At 43.2% G+C, this 22,675-nt stretch overlaps 1 protein-coding gene across 1 annotated transcript in view; it reads left to right on the top strand.

Annotated features, from left to right (window-relative positions):
- Nucleotides 1-5,095: 5,095 nt before the first annotated feature.
- The window catches only part of CRADD (CARD and death domain containing adaptor protein), a gene marked incomplete at both ends in the record, with an annotated part of 75,056 nt that continues 57,476 nt past the window's right edge, over nt 5,096-22,675 (top strand). Inside the window, one exon of the mRNA XM_080363912.1 lies at nt 5,096-5,393. Within this exon, the coding sequence (XP_080220038.1) occupies nt 5,096-5,393 (298 nt within the window). The remainder of the gene's footprint in view (nt 5,394-22,675) is intronic.

Raw genomic sequence — 22,675 nt, 5'->3', positions numbered from 1 at the left:
TCTGCAGAAGCTGGGCACGTAATAAATGTATATAATTTTTTAAACATTTCTTAAATCCAGCAAAGAAACTTTGCCTTTAAGGCTATGATTTACATCCCACGTCCACATAAATTCTCAACTTTGCTTTCAGCCACAGGAAAGTACAAGGATTTAAGCTTTCCGAGCACGTCTAAGTGTGTAACTTTATGCAAAAGCTTGTAGATAAATATCATGTTAAGCATATGCACAGCATGTGAGCTCTACCAATAATACTTTCAGTTCCATTTTTCCATGGCAAATATTTCCTGCGTACGCTATCTAGGAAAGGCATGTAAAGATTCCTATAGCCATCTCCCACATGCCCGCAAACCTTCCGAATACCCTTAAACCTGTATGATTAGTCAAAACCGACGTACAAATGGGATTCACGTGGTGGCAACATTTCTAGCAGCAGCTGCAGCGACCACCTTTCCCGCTTTTCCAGAGGGAAAGGCGAGCAGACCACAGCCAGCTCGCTGTGGTTGCCTGCAGCTTCAAGGCAGCGCGTCCCAGCTCTGCAGGGTCCTTTTTTACTATTGTTATTTTCTTTCTTTCATGGCTATTGCGGTTCGAACACGAAGGAAAAGGGCTGACACTGCTCAAGCCCGTGTGACACCTGACACCTATGTGAAGATGGAAAAAAAGTGCTTCGATGATACGCGATAGGAAATCACAGCGCCTCATTTTTATAGCTCTATGAATCGCGTTTTTCTTTCTTCGACGGTACTTTCATTTCAAATATTAATATAAAATTATGCGAAAGAAATGTTTTCATATTCGGTAACTGATGAATAAAACTATGAGAACGTGCACAGCGCTTGAAATGTAGTAGATACAGGCTGGATCTTACTAAATGGTTTTCATCTATGAAAGTTTCTTCGTTTTTAGGCTGTTCAGATGAATGTAATGAAGCTAAAAATATACAGTATTCAATATAATCTTGCTGTTTGTTAGATATGATGATGCCAGCACCTGGATCAAGTTTGGCTTAGCATATACTTGCAAACAGGCACGAGTATCCCTAGAGATCAGCTGTTTCTAATGTTACGAAAACGCCATTTTTGTCATTTCTAATTTAATTTTAGATACAAATCCCCCGCTCTCTAAAAAGCACCCCACCGCTCCGCGGAAGGAGCCTCCCCCACGGTACCGGCAGCGGCCCCGGGGCGCGGAGGGGACCCCGGGGCGCGGAGGGGACCCCGCCGCAGGCGGCTGCGGCTCCGCGGCCGCTTCTCTCCCTCCGCCGCTCCCCAGCTCCGCGCCAGCCGGCAGCCTCGCCGGGGCTACTTCCCCTCGCTGGGCAAAGCTCGCCACAGCCGGGCGCTCCAGCCCGCCCTGCCGCGCCGCGGGCCGGCTCCCCGCTCCCCCAAACCACAGCCCCGCAGCAGATGTGCCCCCCGCCACCCCTCGCGTCCCCCGCCCCGAGGCCCACCTTCCCGGCCGGGAGGCGGGCGGGACGCAGCCGTGCGTCCCGGGGCTCCCCTACCCCGCTGCCCACAGCTGACATGGCGGCCGCGGCACCCCCACTCCCGCCCTCAGCGGGGCCGGCAGCGGCGGCCCTTCCTCGGCCGGCCCGCGGCAGGGCGGCGGCTTCCGGCGAAGCCCTCTTGCCTTCAACAAAGATGGTGCTCCCCGCGCAGGCTCCGCGGGCGCCGGGGCGCCCTGTGTAGTTTCCCACTTCCCTGCTGTAAGTACGGGGCGAGGGCGGAGGGGGCTGCCCCCTCACAGCGCTCGCCGCCCCGCCCGCTCTCCCGCCCGCTCCGCGGCGCGGTGCCGTGCAGTGCCGGCGGCCCCGCTCGGCCCGGCTCCCCACGCCCGCTGCCCCGGGCGCCGCCGAGGGGAAGGCGGGAGCAAAGGCGGCGGCGCTGCCGAGGGCCCGTTAGGCGCCGGCCGCCCCTCGGCGCTGCGGGGCCAGGGCGGGGGACGGGCTTCCGCAGGGCGGGCCGGGAGCCGTGCCCGGGGGGAGGGCGGAGGGGAGGGAGGGAGGGAGGCCGGGGTGCTGCTGCCTGCCGGGCTGGAGCCGCGGCGGGAGGCTCGAGGTTCGGCCGCTGCGGGCCGGCCCCTGGCTGCGGCTGGAGCAGCAGCTCCCAGACCGCGCATACAGCGAGCAAAACTTGACTTCTTTATGTTTCCTTTGGGGTGGGGCGGGGGGAGATTTTTAACCTTTAGGTATGCTGTGAATAGCCAAAATCACGCATGGAATAGGCAGGGTGGACCTGGTTCTTAGCTAAGCAGGCACATGGGAACGTACTCGGAGTCATAAGCAGCCCGCTAGAGTTGGTGTTTGGTAAAATGCCAAAGTGTTTCTAGCCAAGAACTAAGGGAATGTTCCTTTTAGGATCAGAAGGGGTCTTTTTAGGGTCAAGGCTTTCAAAAATTTTATCCCCATTCTTGGACATATTCTGTGTCTGATCCAGTGTTTCTTAAAATTTGAGTCTTCAGTGGAAAAGGTGCATTTTCAGAAGTATCTCTGGAAGCTTTGAGCCATGTCGTCTTTTGGGTATAGAGACATCTCATCTTCTTCCTTTCTCTTTAGCACCAATGTAACTAGAGAAAATTTATTTTAGAGCTTACTTTGGATCTCTAGACATAGGCTGTGATTAAAATTAATTTAGAGTAATTTTATGTTGCACTAAGCTGTCCGCACACTGTTACGCACCACAATCCTGATACCATTTCGATATCTGACTGACTAGTTCCTGACTCAGATGTTTCCTTCTCACAGTAAACACACACAAAGAAGAACTTAATCTTTAAAAAGACCTTAAAAATCAATGTGCCCCTTCCTGGAAGTTTACTGTGCCAGTGACCTTGGTGTTAAGGGTGCTATAGCCTCAGTCGTGCTCACTCTGCAGTCAGGAAGCCAAAGGCCTTTTTCAGCAGAAATTCCTCCTTCAGATTCATGCCTCAATAAGCATTTTTCAGTGTGCAAAGGTGCAAACTGAGATGGTTTGAAAAGGCCTTGTTTCTGAAAAGTGCTGACCGCTTTGGTCATGAAGAAGTGGAACTCATCAAGTGCTCTGCAGTGACTGGAGAAGTCCATGTTCCTCATCTGGCACGTGGACAAGGAGGCTCCTGGACAGGGACTCACAGTGGCCTGTGCAGAATGTGAAGCACAAGAGCTTTGTAGTATCTGAAACAGTTTTCTACGTGGCTTGAACTAACACCCTCAGAGCTGCTGCTGAGTGTCTGCCATGAACTCTGCAAGCGCTACGTGAGCTCATGGGCTGCCAGGGAATCCGGGAAGGGAGAAATGTCAGAGATCTGCTGCCTGAATTTTATCTGGTTTTGCTTTAGTCCAGTGATCGCTCCCAGTAGTGTAAAGGTAGTGCCTGTCAGCTTCACCTGTCCAAAATGAGTGTCCTTAACATCAGCTGGGGAAATCCAGTTCTCTTTCTTGCCTGCTTCTTTTCCATCTCCTTGCTTGCACTATCATCTCACTCCATGATGGAGTTTGATGATTGAGCTATGCTTAGCAAGCTAGCATTTTTTAAGGATATGTACCAGGATAGCTGTTGTTTGATTTCCAGGTGACTCCCAGACAGAAGGTAGGCACCTCAACATTCACCTCAGTATATGAGAAACTTACTGGGTAACCCAGGAAAGATGGAGTCCTCCTGGGAAGGTACCATCCAGCAACGCTTTCAGCACTCAGGGGAAGCATTTTCAGAAAGTTGCTTTATCAGAGATTATCACAGACAGGATTTTTCAGTCTCTCTCACGGTCCTAAGCTCTTGCACTCGGTCCAAGATGACATTTATATGCCTATATGTTCTGTTGATTGCCTGCCCTAGATTTTAACAACCAGGCCAAACAACCAACCTTTAGTGGGGCCTTGGAAGTCAGCAGGCATGCCTGATGATATAAAGACTTTAGCAGGTTCCTTACGAGAGCTTTGAAAATCTTTGCCTCTCCTTATATCCTCAAACTGAATAACGCACAATTTCTGCAAGGTCCAGCTGTTAGAACAGGAGCTTCTAGTTTAATTATCAGAAAATTGCTTGGTAATCACACTCAACACCTGCTGCAGGTTTTTTTTTTACTTCATTATTTGGTCTATTTGGTCATGAGAAAATATTTAATTGTATTACATTGTCATTTTCCTTTTCCAGTGCCATTAATGGGCCTAGAGATATGTTTGTCATTAAGGACTAGACATCTTGATTTGGTTCATAGATCTGGCATGGACTCTGAGTATGATCTTGGACGAGCTGCTTGGTTTCTCTGGACTTTGATTCTTCCTCTGTAGAGTGGCTATAAAATGCATCTTTTCCAGCTTTTGTCTAGTCAGAGTGTTAGTCAAGTGAAATGGAAACTGGCAAAGGGAATCAGATAGCTTCCTGTGAACACGCTAAAAGGGTAAATACCAGGGAAGGAGAAGAGCTACTGAGCTGAAGAACAGTTTTGGCAGAACAAATGCCTGTAAATAGAAGGTGGAAAAAAATGATATGGAAATTGGGTGAAAGTTTCTCATCATCGCATCAGCTGAGTTCCATAGCGGCCTTCCAGGATGAGTCAGAGGGGTGCATAAGGTACATTTCTACCCCTCCTAAAATTAACATGCATCATGTATGCCAGAGCTACCTGCTGAATCTGTCCCTGCTGCCTGGTGCATCTGCCTGTCCTTTTGCTGTTCTTGCACTACTACAGCAGCAACAGTAGCAGAGGCATTTGTAATAGGGGTCAGGTGTGACATCTCTCCAAGTTTTTAGGGGTAGAGTCTCTTAAGGACTGGAAAATGCTCTAGCTGCCTTTAGCATGGACCTTGACCAGTTAGTGAGCAGGTTTATTTGGCATGGTTTTTATTCCAGCAAAGGACTCATCTTCACAATGTCAAAGGTTCTCTTCCTGTCTAATATTTCCGAGAAATGGCTGCATTTTAGCTCATGAAACAATGAAATCTGTGCGGAAAGATGTTGGGGATCATTAATAGTTTTCCCAGGTTGGTGATTCTAAAGGTTTCCAGGTATCAAACATCACTTCTGGATGTTCAGAAATAGTTTCTGGATGTTAAAGATTGAAGTGTTATAATCTTCATGCATTTCCATACTCCTTTTCTCACGCCCTAGGTTGCCAGATGGATGCCAGAGACAAGCAGCTTTTACGCTCCCTGCGCCTGGAGCTCTGCACAGAGGTGCTGGTGGATGGAATTGTTATTCAGTATCTCTACCAAGAAGGGATCCTCACGGACAGTCATGTTCAAGAAATAAAAGCCCAAACCACCAGTCAGAGGAAAACCATGATGCTCCTTGATATTCTCCCCACCAGAGGACCCAAGGCTTTTGATGTGTTCTTGGATTCCTTACAGGAGTTCCCGTGGGTTAAAGACAAGCTGATGGTGAAGCGTAAGGAAATGACAGTACAAGGTCCTGCAGGTAAGGCCAGGATTGTTGTTGATGATATTTTGAAGCTTGTTCTTAAGCTGTAATTTTGAAAGTATTGAATGTACCAGTAATTTCAGGTTATGCGTCATGTAGATATGGAACATGATACCAGCAAAAGGGGACAGCCTGAATTTCCTGGAAGCCAGCAAATGCCAGGAAGTATTGCGAAGTTTGGGGAGTGAGCAGGGGTGAGTTTCAGAAGACTGGGAGAAAGCAGGAGAGACCGGGATGTAGGAGGACCTAGACTCCATTACCTCAAAGGGAATGGACTATAAAAATTCATTTTGACTAACTGGAAAACAGTCTCTTCACCATCCATACCTGATTGTTGTTTGGTTTATGTGTGTTTACAGTGGTTTGTTTCTGGATTGTTCACAATGACAGAATTTTTTTTTACTTACTTTTATTATGATTTTAATGTCATTTTGATTTAGTACCATGTGCTGATTTAGATTTACTTAGTTTATAATGTTTACTGGAGTGCAAATGTCTGGGATCATTACTTCCAAAATTACTAGCCGTTGATTAGTTTTAAAACAAATTTAGGAGGTAACCTGTTTAGTGGATGTTATATAATCTTATTTAGTCAACTCTCTGGCTTTCTGACATTTAAATGTACTTCTAAAAACTAGTTTTCTGAACTTGATGTTTGTTCAGAAGTGATTTCTTTACCAATCCATGCATGCAATTGTTGAGCCGTTTTGAAGTCAAGACCACTGCTTAAAATGCACATTTTTTGCCCTAGATTCTGTCAGCATGCGCTCACTGCTAATGTCATGTTACCAGTGAGACAGTGAAGTAGTCCTCACTTGGGAATATCATAGAATCGTAGAATAGTTGGGGTTGGAAGGGACCTTCAAAGGTCATCTAGTCCAACCCGCTGCAATGAGCAGGGACATCTTCAACTAGATCAGGTTGCTCAGAGCCCCATCCAGCCTGGCCTGGGATGTCTCCAGGGATGGGGCATCTATCACCTCTCTGGGCAACCTGTGCCAGTGTTTCACCACGCTCACTGTAAAAAATTTTCTTCTCATGTCTGTTCTGAATCTCCCCTTCCTTGGTTTAGGACCATCACCCCTTGTCCTGTTGCAGCAGGCCCTGCTAAAATGTCTGTCCCCATCTTTCTCACAGGCCCCTTTTAAGCACTGAAAGGCCTCAATAAGGTCTCCCTGGAGCCTTTCTTTCTCCAGACTGAACAACTCCAACTCTCTCAGCACCATTTCCAAGCAGTCAGATTAAATTAACCTTTCTCCAAGCCCCTCATCCCACCCCCTTACCTCATTTGAGTTTGGTCATATGTATTTTGATGCATGTGATGTGTGATTTTTCCAGTGTCAGTGTGCTTTGTGTGAGACTGAAAGCCTGTGAAGATGGGTGACTAAGACCCATTGACAGTCATGTGCACCTGCGTCCCAGTCAGCTGCACATTTAAGAACGTTTTGTCAAGATCTGCTGGACAAATCTGACATTATCTTACCTTAGGACATTTTAAATGGAATATTGTGACAGTTTGTTTTTCTGTTGGGTCTCTGTGGAAGTTGCCTTATGCTTGCTCGGAAATGGGTAAATAATTTTCAGAATTTGGGAAATAAATATCCTGTGCTGCCCATAGGAGAAAGCACTGTAAGTTCTCAGCACAATGCAAACTTGCAGCACTGGGTGTGTTGGAAAAGACCTTGCTCACTGTTATGATAGATCCTGTCATGCTAATGCTCTTTATTTGCCTTACAAATCAGCCTGGGTTTTTTGCTAATTGCTGGTTAAGCAGTTGAATAATCCTTCCAGTTCCAGAAACACCCATGCAGCCATCGAGTACGGTCAGGATCACATAGTTTGTTACTAGAAAAATTGTTTCCGATTTTTTTTTTCTTTTGATTGTTTTGTGGATTGCTTGTTCCTGTTCTTGATCACTTGTGACTAATGCTGAGTTTATGCATATCAGGTTCTCTGGTTTCGAGTGGGCTGACTGTACTTGATAAGACTATTGCCAAATTTTGTGTGCAAGTTAGAAAAGGCTTCCAGATTAGATCAAAGGTTACTGATATTTTTACTGTGGCAATATAGACTATAAGAACAGGATGAGAGGCAGATAGCCAAGCTTGTTTTAATATTTCGAAATGTTCTTTAGAAGCAAAGAAAGAGAGCCCCATCTGTGCCCTAATAAATGCCAAGTGCACCCTGGAATGAATTGGAAACTATGGCAGCATCATCAGTGCTGATTATATGCAAGAAAAGGTGGTTTGGGATGAAAAGGCTTGTTTTGCATTCTCAACAACAAACTTGTAAGCTTTTGTCTCGGCAGAGCGCTTGAGCATATGCTTGGCCTTAAGCATGGAAAAAAGCCATTGGCTTTAATAAAACTATAAGGATACTTAAAATTAAATGTGTTCTTTAGTACCATGCTAGATAACTTCTGCAATTGTGGCAGTTTATTTTAAATAATCCATTTGTAGTGAAAAAAGCTTGTCACAAATGTACTACCTTCCTTTAGACCCTGAAACTTTTAAAATTGATGTTATGACCCCAGATTTTAAAAATCTTTTTGTCCTTTGAGTCATGCATACTTGGGGAAATTGCATGCCTGCTGTTCACTTGTTTATACTCAATTAAATATTCTGTTTAATCAAGCAAAATATCCTCAGTTTTTGCAGATCTTTTGCAGGACTAAGGGCTGGGGGCAAGTTGTTCCTTGAAGGAAAGTTTTATTTTATAGTCTTCCACTTTTCACTGACTACATGTAGGATTTTAAAAGTCAGTAAAAGTGGACTATTAGGTTTTCCCTATCTGAATGTAAAAATGTGGCATATGCACAGTGATTTTGCTTTGTAGGCCTTTGGATTATTCTGCATTTTGTTCAAAGTGATCAGCCTTTCTGTCTTTGCTTCGGCTAAGAAATATAGTTTGTTGTTTCCCTTTTAAAATAAAATCACACTTGTAATTGTTAAGAAGCTTTTAATTTATTTTCTTTCCTAGTAAACAAAACAAACCAACCAAATAAACAAAACCAAAAAACCTAAAACCAGCTGAACCAAGCAAATGGGAATTTCAGAAGGACAGAAATAAAAACATCTTTGGTGATGTACTGTAAATATGATCTGGTGGACCAAGCAGCTACGATAAGGAAGCCAAAGTCTGAGACCTAAACAAGACACTGCCAGTGACTCATCAGGAGCCTTTGGGGAAATTCTTCCAAGGCAATGCATTTATTGGTTCCCAAGTTGTGTAACTTGGTGTCATGTTCATGGGGCAGCACAGAGTAAATTGGCTCAGGATTCAATTCACAGTATGCTCTTTGGCTGCTTGCAAATAAATGTACTTTAAAACCTGTGATATCCTGAGTTTTATTGCTGAAAATCAGTTTGACTTAAAAATAATAGTTCTGTATACTCTTATCTACTGTAGTTCCAAGGAAGACATAAAGACTAATCCTGCAGAGCATGAGGCATAGTTTTTCCATGGGAATCAGGAGAGTGACATACAGCAGGTAGGGTCACTTGCATCTGTGTAACTGCAGCAAAGAGACCCAGGATTCCTTCCCCTATCTTGTTTACTTTATGCACAGGACAGACAGCCTTTTGCCCAGGGGCACTTTTCTCCTCTCTTGTATGGATCTGTTAGATGTGCACAGCTTTGGGGAAACCTTTTCTTAAGGTGGGGAAAGCATCAGTAAAACCCCAGACTCTCAAGAAGAAAATTTAGTCATGTGCTTTTGGAGGTAAATATGAATGACTTTAATTGATTTCAGGATGATAGGGTGTGTTTCCTGCTTGTGTAAGAACCTGTAATAAAACAGTTCACCCTGTGCAGAGTGGCGCTGCAAGACTTAATCATTATAAACATCAACCGCAGCATGAGTTTCTGGTTTTGAAGATCAAAACTTCTGCCGTAGTAAGAGTTAACGAAAATAATGTGAGTCTGTTTCGTCGGGAAAAGATTATTCTTGTTTTTTTGCCCTAGTTTGGATAACTTTGTGCCTTTGTCGGGGACATAAATCTTCCAATACAGTATTATAATTTGTACAAAAAGCTACAGCTGTTGGCAACAGAATTCCATTCTTTCTAGGAACAGCAGTTACCCAATATTTTTTGCACTGAGGAAAAAAAGTATAAGCTTTGACGGCATATGTTTATCAAAACGTTTTTCTAATCTCTCTCCGCTCGGGAATTTCTCTGCCCAAGTATTTTATTTCCCTCTATACTATGTGTTTTTATAAAGTTATTTACTTCTAAAAGTGTTAGTACTGCACCTTTTTGTAGTACAGATGATTTCTCCGCTTCACAGGAAATCACACCATATTGAGAAAGAGAAAAGTCTGAAGTCCAGTGTTTGCCAGAGGAATCCTGCAGCAGCCGTTGCTATCTGGCAAATGTTAGTGGATTTGGGGCATGGAATTACACAGAGTCGTCCTGGGAAAGCTGCTCTCTCACAGCTAAGCAAGGAGTATTTTCTAATGCACGATTTTGTTGTGGTTGTGGTGGTACCTAGTCAGCAGCACACATTAGGGTCCTGTTAGACTTGGGTGAGGTTTTTTGATTGGAACAGATTTTGGTGTGGTTGGGGTTTTTCCCTGGATGTGTGAGGAACGTGTTCTCATGTCGCTATATAAAGCTTCATGTTGTGTAACACTTTGGATGAGGCATGCAAATACAAAACAAAGCAAAAACATGTACTTCTGCTGAGAAAGCCGTCCTTCCCTCCCACCCCAGCTTTCACAAAGTCCTTTTTCAACAGCTAGGTTGTAGGTTTCTACGAATTCAGATTCAAATGCAACAGCATTAGGACATGGGGAAGTTCAGCATCTCTTCTTACCTTTTGCTGGCTGCTTCCTGCCCTCTTCCTATCCTGCTTCCTCTTGCGTCTAATGCAGGGAGGAAACAGCCTGGTCTGTGCCTTTTCCATTTGGATGTCGGATAGGAGAGCAGCTGATGAATTCCTTTTCTCTCTCTAAAATGGTGGACAGAAGAGGGTGGTGTATTTTGGTTTTTTTTTCCCTTCTCTTTCCCTCCCCTCTTTTGTATAGTCCAGTGACAGAAGGAGGAGTTTCCTCCCATGTATGTCTGAAGCAAAGGGATAGGCTTAGCAGTCTTGGCTACACGGGGTTGACCTGGAGATGAAGAAATGCCCTCGTGCCGCATCCCAGTGCCTGGAGGCTGTAGAAAATGTTCTCTGGAGAGATTCAAATGCATCCTCCTAGGAGAATTTCCCAAACTCTCTTCCACATTCCCATCTCCCCTGAAAATCGGGTGTTACATTTATGGCTTTGGCTTTGTTCCTGACCGCAGCAAGATCTGTGAAGTCTGGCATTAAAGGTCTCTGCACACACTCAATATTAACAGCATGCATCATGATATGGACAAGTAATCAGCTTCCCTGGTTCTACAGAGCATTCTGTATATGTATTTTGGTTTTAATGTGCATATGAACATAAGATTTTTTTTAACAGTTTAAGCAATATTTGCTTTGTTGCTTTTTTTGCCACGTGAATAAGCAGCTGTGTGCATGCTGCTTACGTCTATTTTTTTCACTTTGAGGAGCCTAAATCTTAGGCATCACTGCTCAGAACTATAGTGTTTCCTGTCCAGTCTCAAACAGTTTCTTTCAGTGAAGTTAATGGAAAGATATTACCATACTTGGTGTTGTCCTCAGTAACACAAATATGTGAGGCTAATAATACAGGTTTAATAAAACATGTAGTACCTGGAAATGGGAGAGGAGGAGTGAGTTCTGGCAAGAGAGGTGTTTGGGCCAGCTGTGCCTGATCAACTACTCATAACGAGTGCCACTGAGAGGAAGCGACGGGTAACTGGGACTGAAGGCTCCCTGATGCAGGGAATGGAGACATCCATCTGCTGACCAGACCTGATGACCTCTAAGGTTTTCTGCTTCCCCGGGGCCTGGATCCAGGACATCACAGAGGCTGGTAAGGCCTGGTCAGTCATCAGCCTTTGCTTCTCTTTCATGTGGACACTCGTAACACCTCAACAGATTAAGGATGACTACAGGGCTCAGTGATCCCATGTGAAGGGATGGAGCCCAAGCAGTGTTCTCCATCCTACCATTCAAGGGGGAAAACCTGTGCGGGGGTGGCTGCATCCCACATAGTCACACCTGTCCGTGCACCTTGTGTCACGGCAGCACTTTGGACTCTGTGACCGCAGGACCCATTTCAAGAAATGGGGACTGCTAGGGACAGATGAGATCAGTGTCACAGTGTGGGGCAAAAGTGTCTTTACCAGCAGGTGTGCTGGGAGGATGTGGAAGGCCGCACAGTTGCAAGACTGTGGTGTCACTGGGTTTGCAGAGAGGTGGTGGGAGGGCAGAAGGAAGGGCAAAGTCCTGCACCTGGGATACAAAATTTCCACAAAATAACACAAAATGGGCACTGAGCAGCTGGATGCAGCTCTGCGGAAAAGAGGCTGGATGTCTTACTAGACAGCAAGTATGATGACGAAGACTAAACACACACAGGACTGCACCAGCAAAAGCAAAGCCAGTGGGCCGAGGGAAGAGATTATTCCCCTCTGCTTTGTACTGAGAGGCTGTACTTAAAATGCTGTGTCTAGCTTCATGCCACCAGTATCAGAGAGGTATTAACAAACTGGGGAGTCCTGAGAAGCACCACTAAGGTGGTTCGTTTAGGATGACACAAGTCCAGGGAAGGACTAAGACAAGTGAGTTTGTACTCAGGAGAGGCTAAGTTAGACTCAGAAAATGTGGAGTCAGGCTCTTCCTACAGGTGCTCAGCCAAAGGAAAAGAAGTGGCTGCCACAAGTTGTAGCAAGTGAAATTCTGATTGAGAGAAAGAAAAAAAATTCACAAGACATGCTAAGCACTGGCTGCTGGGGCTTGCGGCCAAAGTAGGGCTGCCCAAAGAGTCTGTGGAACTGGAATCTCCATCCTTGGAGACAGTCAACACTCAACAGTAGAAAACACTGAGCAACCTGATCAGACTTTGAAGCTGTCTTTGCTTTGAGCAGGGGCTTAGACTAGATGACCTCTAAAGGTCCCTTCCAACCTAAATTTTTCTGTGCCTCTGTAACCTTGGCATCACACTCTGTGTACTCAGTATGTGGGATTTTAATTCAAATATAAGTGGTGCTGACATAGGACACTTCGCATATATATGCACGACTTCTAGGTCAGACTAGGAATGCAATTTTTTTAAGTGAATTGGAGTGTTTTAATTAGATTTCTTTCAGATGAATCTAAACAGGAGAATGTGCTCTGGATGCTCACAGAGTCCATAGGACCAGACTAGAGCCAGTTAGAAGTGAAACTTTACAGCTGTGGATGGTCTGAACACTGTATCAGTCTATAGGTTCTTTCCTATTGCTCTGCACTGTTTGCTAATGTAGACACAGCCTTTTCTTGTGAGTGGATGAGGTGGTTTTGTCTGTAAACACCTACAGTCTTGGAATCCTTTCTCCACAAAATTCTGTGCTCATAGATACATACAGATGTAGAAGTGTATCATATCAGGGATGCTGCTGCATGCAAATAAATGCCCTTTTTAACTTTTTTTGATTTTATAAGTGTCTCTATTTCCCAGAGTTTATGGTGCTATTTCTCATCTTGGGGTATGTCCCTTCTAAGTGACTTACAGAGTTACAGAGTTCACTACCTGTAATTTTCAATTAGAAAAAAATTCTTAATTTTCTGTCTGTTTTTCTCCCCAACTTGCATCGTAGTATGACAAAACCATGCCAGTGTCTTGTATTTCTACTAACATGCATAGCTGTAGTCCTCTATGACGCTTGAGATCTTTTGTTAATTGCTGCCAGTTTCCCATGGTTGGTTTTGTTTCAGGATGTGGCAAGGGAACCATTGGAAAAGCTTCACACCGACAATAATTGTTGTTTTCTAGAACAGACTAGAAACTTCCTTGTAAGGACCTGATCCCATAGCTTGATAAAGCCACTTGTGAACATGAAAAAGCAAGATACAGTTGTTATTTTTGCATTATGTCATCAGTATGGGCATTGTGTTGATACTATTTAAAGGCCCGTGTGACGCATAGATACACACTGATAGATGCTCCAGAGTAGCTAAAAGAACATCCTACTTAATACTGTAGAATTCTTTTGTTGATTTTTTTCTTCATATTTTCCTTAAGAGCTGGCCAGCTCTTCTTTTAGCACCTTAAGAATTGCCTTGGAGGTCCATCTGAAAACATTTGTTTGATTTTTGTGTTCCCATTGCATGGGGAAAATATTGTCTTTTATAAATCAAGTCCATGAATGCTATTTAAAAAACAAAAAAAACCCCAAACCAACCAAGCAGCAAACACACTCTCCTTAGCTTGCATGTGTTGTGGAGGTTGCATAGCCATCCGGAGTCGGTAAAAACGTCGACTAGTGTCTCACAGTGAGATTCTGATGCCAGTGAAGTCAGCAGCCAGGCTCGTGTTGACCAGAGCAGGACAAAGGTCTTGCCACTGATGGCTGAAATGTTTTTTCTGGTGAAGACATGGGTGCTACGCTGTCTTATCTACACTGACACGGCAGCACAACTCAGCCTTCGAAGAAAAATCATTTCTGCGGCTGAAAAGCTATTACTGGTTCAGCCTGTGCATTCCTTTTGCCTGTCGACTGAGGATATCAGCAGTGATGTGACTTACTCCTCACTGGGAAATGTCACTTGTGTGGCAAAGATCAGAAAGTTCCTGTAGGATACAGTTAATGATGCATGGTTATTGTATCTTGAAGCCCTCCCTGCATTGCCATACACATCTAAGCTTTTCTTCCACATTTGTTTATGGTTCTATATATATGTTTATATGAATGAGAACTAGAGCACCCAAGTATTATTCATTATTACCTGAGAGTGATGTGGCTGCAGTTTATCTTGTTAGAAGATTTACGGTTTTATATACAAGACTTTTAGAGGCAATTTTTATCTATTTGGCAATTGTCTGTGCAAACAGAAAACCAATCTTGTTGCTTCTTTTAGCCACTGGACCATTGTTCCAGGATGCTGACAGATTTTCTTTGTAGGTTTTCTTCCTGCTCTTGCTTTGTCTGTGAATAGATTTGTGTTCCCTCATGTATTGATGTATTGGCAAGGAGTTGTGCACATGTTTTGACAAATACCTCTGCTGCGAACTGAAGTGCAGCTTCGGTGTTTCTTCCAATCTAAGTTTAGAGAAGGAGACGATTTGATTTATACTTTGCAGCTTGTTGTGGCCAGGAAATAAGCATTAATGCATCAGGTCGAGGGGAATAAATCGCCATTAGTGCACCACTTCTTCTGGCAGCCTTCTTAATCTTAGTGTTTCACCACCTTGCCTGGATTTGGGTTAGCTCATAGTTAACTCACCCAGCTCTCCTCCCATCAAAGTCAAGGGTAAGCTCCCCTTGGCTTTAAAGAAGGCAATTTTAGTCCTGTGCTGATGCTTTTGAAAGTCTTACCTTTCATTTGTAGTTAATAATATGTTGAGCTCTTTAACGGACGACCTGTTTCAATCTTTGGATCTTTTTAATAAAACACAAGCTATGGTTAAGCAAAAGGACTTTAGGCAGGTAATGGGCTGACTGAGCCCCTTGCCAGCCCTGGGGGTTTCTGCCTGGCTCTGGTGGGAGATGAGTGTCCTCCACGGGCAGCTGGGGCATATGAATCCTCAGCAAAATAACTGTTGAGAAAGAAAAGCTGGAAAATCAGTACTTTCTAGTATTTGTATGTGAAGAAAGTATTTATTTAAGTATGTTTGTATTTACTGTAGACAATGGCTGTGTTTGCTCAGCTTTTCAAAGTGACAAGGCACATTCTTTATTCTTACTCCTCTTCTGTTAATATAAAAGTCATATATTTCTCTGTGATCCAGTTCTGCCAGATCCCACATGAGATTAGTTTCATCTTCATACAGTGATTGCTGCAGTTAGGGTTGCAAAACGCTCTCATCACCCCCTCGATTCATGTGCTCATGGTGGATCTGATGAGTTCAGCTGCAAAATGCTCTTTTTATTAACAAAAGCAATGTTGGGTTATAGCCAGGCATGCTAGCTGGCTGTTGGCAGTAGAAATTAACTGGGGATTCTGGGGGCATTCCTCTTGCAGGCACCTGGATCCAAAATGGGAAGCCTTAGATCTTTCCCTACTGAGCTGCTGGCTGCACCCACAGCCGGGTCCCCGGGCACTGCAGCTTTTGCTGCTGGAGCTCCCTAATGTTTGATGCCTGCTTGGGGCAGGTCCCGGCCTGGCTGCCTCTCAACAGGGCCGAGCAGCGCGGCACCTCGCTTGCCCTGGCATCAGGATGGGTGACCAGGTGTTCCTGCGGCAGTATCACCTGTGGGGCTGAATCCTGTGAGTGTTTGCAGCACACACTGAGCAGCCAGGGACAGCTCTTGGCACGGAGCAGTTTAATATTAATGCGATCCCACAGTGTAACAGGTTGGATACCGCCTTGTCACTTGCTGTCGTAGGTGCTTTCCTTAGAAAGCCTATTTATGGTTTATAGGAGCAGTGCCTCCTCAGCTGTGTTTTGTACATCTTTGCTGGAGGCATTGTTCCACAATAAAGCTCAAATCTTGAATTTTAACTAGAATAAAGTCTTTCCTGGTAGCTAAAAGAAATGTATCTAAGTTCCAGAAAGTGATAAGATAGGGCTTGAGTTCTCCTCTGTGTTTCATCTAGGCTAATTGAAGCAGGTTCTCAGTTTGCACGCCAGCCTTTGTGAATCCCCTTTGTAACGCACCTTATGTTCCCCAGAAAGTGTGCATAGATTTTACTAAAGTAATTCAGACCTGTTCTGAGGGAAAAGGGTTGATGATAAACCTGTGTCTCTGCCTTACAGCTGAATGGAGGAGAATTGACCCTGTGACTGAAAGTCTTGTTTTCATTTATCACTATTTGCTTATGTATTTCATAAATCCTAGTCCTCATCTATAGCAATGTTATTGTATCTTTAAACTGTTCAAGTAAATGTATGAACTTCCTTTTCCTATGCAAAGGATAGATGTGTACACTTCACTTCTCTCCTCAAAGCTGTTACCTGTATTGGGGATTTTTCAGCTTCCAGTATGACCAATGGGTAAAATAAGGGTAAGAAAGAAATGTGAAATACCCATGTAGCACAGATATGTACCATTTGATTAAGGAGCTGTTACCATACTTCCGTTTAGATAAAAAAAGTTGGCCAGCCACTGGTGTGGCACTGCGTTGATGCGCTATCTTGCACAAGACAGAGGCCTGAAAGGACCTCCTCAGTCTTCAGAAGGTGATGGTCATCTTACGTGGTGTCCATATGTCAGTTAGTGAAAACATGTGCATTTCTAAAGTTTGTTTACTTGGAACAGGTAATTAAGAGGCCTGACCTAATATATTTTTGTTGTGAAACTCAACCTGAAAACGTTTGTGTGACTGTATGAATGCTAACATGCTCATTGGCCTCAGTTGGATTACTTGCATCTCAATTTGCTTTAATTATCCACAGGTTTGGGCCATCATGTATAAGCAGAGTCTGTAGGAGTGAAGACAAATGTGTTTCCACTGAAGGATGCACAGGGAGTCCAGGGGAATATTACAGGGTTGTGCGTATCTTGTTTGGCTTCTGTTAACATTTTTCTTTTGCTTTCCAATTTGCCACCTGCAGTAGTGTAAAGAATAAACACCAAGTCATTTTGAGAAAAAGTGAATCTCAGTAATGTGATGCCTTTCTGTTCATACTAATATCAGGAAGAACCAGAGTGTAAACTCTACCGTTCACTTGAGTTTCATGCTCTAGCCTGTTGCATGACAAGGTGTTTGTTTTCCTGGCTAATGCTGATCAGAGACATTCCTACTGTGATTATGTGTCCACTGCAGTCTTCATTTTGCCTTTGCTATGTGCACCATCCTACAAAATTCTTGGAATAGCAGGCTCTGGTTTAGAAGATTTCTCCCCATTTGTTTTATGAAACCAGATAAGAAGGGAATTGTGACTTAAATCCATGAATTTATGATTTAACAGCTTTCACTTCCACTGCTCAGTAGCCCATGCACTTGGTAAAACTCCTTCTGTATCGCTGAGTGTTTTTGTTGACATGGATCATACTCTGATTAAGAAAACAATGTGCTGGATTTTCCTTCTCTTGTTCTGTTTGCATGATGTATTACTTCCCATTCAAAACCTCTTTTGTAAGGGCTGAAATCACTTTGGGACTTTTTTTATCTTTAAGAACATTGGTCTTGATAATGATAGCAACAGTAATTCCATGAGATTCTCTGCAAGTCTTCTGTATTCATCTGTAAATGTTATAAAAGGCAGAACTAGCTTTTTGCTTTTTTTTTTGCATAATCTTTCACATTGGTCTTAAGCATTAGATAGTACTTGCTAGTGTTTATCCCACCTGATAGTGTCCCTTGAGATGGAGTTCACTATGAGATGAAGTTGTTCTTCAGCCTTGTTTTTCAACTTCAGCACTCTTTTGACAAGTACTATCAAATTTTGGGTAACTTTTGTCCATAAAGCTTCAGCGATCTAAGGTAAAGAAATATACTAGATGGCCAGGTCTTGATACTGCTTTCATACCAACTGATTCCCCCTGGTGTGAACTGAGGAAGGGTTATGAATTACTTGTGCAGGATACAGCATTACTGGTGCTTCTTGTAAAAATTGCAAAACAGACAGACACTATTTTTCAGATGTGCTATCCTTATCTCGCAGGTTCATTCTGGGAAACTGTCGTTATGTCAACACTACTGAGATATACATATCCAGACAAGTCTGGAGCTCCTCAGACTTCATCACTGTCTTGCATTACTGCCTGTGGGGTAATTATGAACTGTTTCCACACAGGCTGGGGAATGCCACAAGTCCTGGAGTTGGGGATCTAATAACTATTAATCCTGGAGCGTTAGAGCAGGCACACAGTCCCAAAGCTTGCTTATTCCTGATGAGGAGAGGAGGAGCTAAGAGATTCTGGACTGCCAGGCATTAATTAGCCTTCTGATTTGACAGCAGCTAACTTTTGTACACCTCTAGGTTTTACACTGATAAACAAAGTTCTTTTCTCCTATTCTATGCTGCAAGAGCGGCTTTCTGCTTTTTTAATTGCTCGGTGCCTACTGACTGTACAAGTTATTTCCGTGGCCTTATTTCTTCTCGTAGAGCTACCACCATTTAGTTGGTTAGACTACTAAATTAGTCTTGTGCATCAAGAAAAAGCATTTCTATTGTCATATTGTTAATGAAGAGTTGTTCTCTGAACAGATTAAGTCCTTTGGTTTATTGAGTAAGCTGATTCAGGGGCAGGTTACAAAATCCTCTGGAAAGCCACTTGTGGTCCTGTACCTCTTCCATGCACATCTAATTCTAAATGACTCATTTTCTCCTTATTTGGTTCCAGTCATGTCTGAGCCACAACTTTTGAGCCTTTTCCCCATTCTGGATTGGTTTACTATTTCCATATGCATAATCCTTTCACAGATCAGTTAGCATTATAACATAGTTGATTTAACTCTGAGATGCAAAGCACATTGGTCACACATACCAGAGAAGAGTTCAATAGCATTTCTGTGAACAAACTGAACATCATTGTATTGCATCTTCTTTAAAGATCTAAAAGCAAAGTTATTACTCGGTCTTTTCTCTTGGACTGCATGTTCTGCCTTTGTCAGGATGTTGGAGTGGGTATGTTATTATTTCATGTCCTTTCTTATCAGCTTCAGAGTCTAATGCTATCATAAGGTTAAAAAAAAAGTAATTGGCACATAGAATATATAAAGAATTGACTGCTTTGCCTTACCATAGGGAACTGCTGTGAGTTATCTACATGCTTATTTTCTGCATGACACTGAAATTGGATATTATGTTTGGGTTTTTGGATATAATTTCTTCCTTGTGTTGAAAATTGTCAGCACCAAAATGACCCTGAAGTATCCTCCTCCTACAAAAGCTGTTCATCTTTCTTTTGCAGTGATAACATTCATGCTTGCCATCATGGTCTTTTATCTTTCCCAGGTTGTAATATATCTGATATAAATTCTAATGCACAGTTGTTGATTACTGCTTTGTCTCTAAATCATTGCAGATGTGTAGCAGACACCCATTGATTCCTGACCACAACTGATGAGCTTACTGCTCATACCATGTTTTATAGATTTCCTCACCTTGCTTTTGTAAAAGGGGCTTTCTCAAGACTTAATCATAATGCTATCCTATCCTTGCATAGCCTATATTACAAACTTACCTGTGTTCTTTGCCTTGCCTTTGAGCTGTAGGGGGCATATAGGCTTTGATTTTTTTTTTCCATCTATGGAATGCAATATGTTATTAGTAATATTCCTTCTGCTATAGTAGTCTTGGAGTTGCTCAGAAAAGCCATGAAGTCTGAGCTGTCAAAGGAGAGATGCCTGAGGTTTTGTTCAGCATTGCCATAACATAGCCACTGGGATGAGAGATGATGAAAGGACAGCCATGCTGGGTCTGTCTTGCTCAATCTACTCAACGCCTCAAGGAACTCACCATTAACCTTTGCCAGGCTCTGTCAAGCTGGATACCTGCAGCACCATGAGAAGGAAGCTTGACTGGGGGAATCCCAACAGGGGGGTAGGACCTCTTTCCACTCCCTCTTGCTGTCCTGTCTGCAGACAGAGAGAGAGGTGCCAGGTGGCATTTGCTGGTTTCTTATGTGTCCGTGGGAAATGTTGCCTTGTTTGAGGCTCCCCTTTGGCCCCTTCACAGAAAGTTAGTGATTGGAGGGGACCTCGAAAGATCATCTAGTCCAGTCCCCCTGCTGGAGCAGGAACACTTAGATGAGGTTACACAGGAAGGCGTCCAGGTGGGTTTTGAATGTCTCCAAATTAGGAGACTCCACAACCTCCCTGGGCAGCCTGTTCCAGTGCTCTGGCACCCTCACTGTGAAGAAGTTTCTTCTCATATTTAAGAGGAACCTCCTGTGGTCCAGTTTAAATCCATTGCCCCTTGTCCTACCGTTGGTTGTCACCAAGAAGAGCCTGGCTCCATCCTGGTGACACTCACCCTTTACATATTTATAAACATTAACCCTTCTTCCAACTTAACCATCTTCTTACATCATTTGAACCCCTGACCCTCAAGCCTCTCTTCTTCTCTTTTTCCTTGATTGCCATGTGGAGTCATTTTCTTGGTTTCCCAGCTAGGAAAGCCAGTCAGGACAGTGGTCTAGGAAAGGATAAGCTGAGAGTGAGCATTTGATCCCAGGGTTTTCAGTGACTACCTTTTTAGGCATAGATTTTAGTAGTCAGTTTGACTTGTTTTGTTTGACTGGAGGTAATCAAAGTTCTGTCTTTTAACACCACAGTCATAATTATTTTCATGCAAAGTGATAATACAACACATGCCTGAAGAAAGTGCATATGCCATGTCTGAAACACTGAAATGAATTACCTCAGATGTAGAAAGCAATCACTCAAAACAAAGTATGATTTAGTATCAAGATACGGGAAATGCACTATTAGATAATCGTTCTCTACCATTCCAGGTTTATAAAATAAGTACTGGCGTCTTCACACAAAGGTGGTTGGTGCTTTAGGAATGCCAAGCAGGATGTAGCTATTTGACAGAACTACAACCAATTCTACACTTGTTTTTTTGCCTTGAGGTTATGAGAAAGTGTTGAGAGCTGTTCTCAGCTTTGAGTGGGTCAGCCTGTTTTGGTAGCTTGCATTCAGATTATACACACATACCTAAGTAGTTTATTTCCTATGGGAAACTAATATGTTTAAGTAGCTGAAAAGAGATCGTTCAAGAGAATTGGTACTTCTGGAAGACGGTGATTCTCTTATCTTGTGGCGCTGGCTGATGAACCTTTGGCCTTGGGAGGAAAAACAGCTGAGTCTCTTGCTGCTCTTGGTGTTTTCTCATGGGGAAATCTGTGTGATTGAATTATATTTAGTATAGAAGAAAGCTAAGTGGAACTGTTTTATATCACTTTTTTCTGTCCATACAAGTTGGGTGTGTTGTGCTCTAGGGGGACAAAGAGGGACAATACTTATAGGCTTCTTAAGGGCTAGCAGTGAGATATATACATATATATATATGTATATGTATATATATATATGTGTATATTTGTATTTTAAATTAAAAAGCACATAAATAAATTAAAACCAAACTAAACTTGAAAACCTTGATCTTGCATAAGCACTTCAGTCTTAGGCCCTGAAGCTTTTACAGTAGTGTATGTTTTACAGTAGTGTATGTTTAAAACTCATAAAAGAAGATGCAGCTGACTGGTATAATAATGAGGATCCTTAGGGCCCAGGGGGCCCATAGCATGATGCTTCAGAGGATGCGCTTTCCAAGGATTTGAACTTTTCTTGCAAGGCACCTCTTGCTGCTGGAGGGGAGTTTAACACCGGGGTGAAGCCTGGGTGTGCCAGGTATTTGTAACTTTCCATGGGAGACATCTTGGTTGACTAGAGCACCGTTTTTTTAGGGTTTCAGCAGATTGTGATCAGCACCTTGTATTGCATTTGGAACAGAAGAGGAAACTGTTCTAAAGCATATGTTGTCACTTGACTGAGCTCATGCTTTCAGTGGCTGCACAAACCTCAATTTTCCCTTATTCAACCTGTTTTGGTGTGACTATATGATATTATGCGTAACCCAGTGTTTTTGTCTTGCCCTGCTCCCCTGGGACTGAGATAAGGTTTGCTGTTGGAAAAGTCTGGTGTGTTAATGGTCATGTTCTGCCTCGACTTGACTGCTTTTAAAAATGACACTGCATAATTGACTTTTCAGGAATAGTCACTCTTTTAAAGTCCAGTTTGTTCCATCAGCAGGTGCCATTGCTGCTTTATGCTATTTCATCAGAATTTCTGGTCCTAGTGATTTATGGCACTTGAACTTCCCAAACTATTCTGAAATTTACTCTATGTGGATCTTAATCTTTGGCCAGGACAAACTGACTACCCATAAAAATTGTTTGGAAAAGGAATTTCTCCTTTCAATCGCAAAAAAATGATATGGAAAAGTTAATGGAACTGTCTGCTCCACTCCCATGGGTGGCTGAGATGGGCTGCAGTCACACATGCCATCTTATTGTTCTCGTCCTAAAAAATGTTACCAAAGAAAATGGGTTTATATGATTGTTTACATGACAGTTGTGCCTGCAGAAGAGATATTTAAATGGAGGACTCTGGTCTAGATCTGGACCATCACTAAACTTCTATGCCAAACCAACGTCCCCAAAATCTGCTGTCTCCTGACCTCCTCCATCATGAAGAATGTAGATATTTTTTCTTCATGAAAACCAAGAGCAGTGGGTTTGGCAAAATGATGCCAAGAGCTGGGCATTTAGACAAAACAGCAGAGTGTT

The sequence above is a fragment of the Nesoenas mayeri genome (genome assembly GCF_963082525.1).
Source record: "Nesoenas mayeri genome assembly, chromosome: 1".
NCBI lineage: Eukaryota > Metazoa > Chordata > Aves > Columbiformes > Columbidae > Nesoenas > Nesoenas mayeri.
The sequence above is the reverse complement of the archived record's forward strand: the minus strand, read 5'-3'. Positions and strand labels throughout refer to the sequence as shown.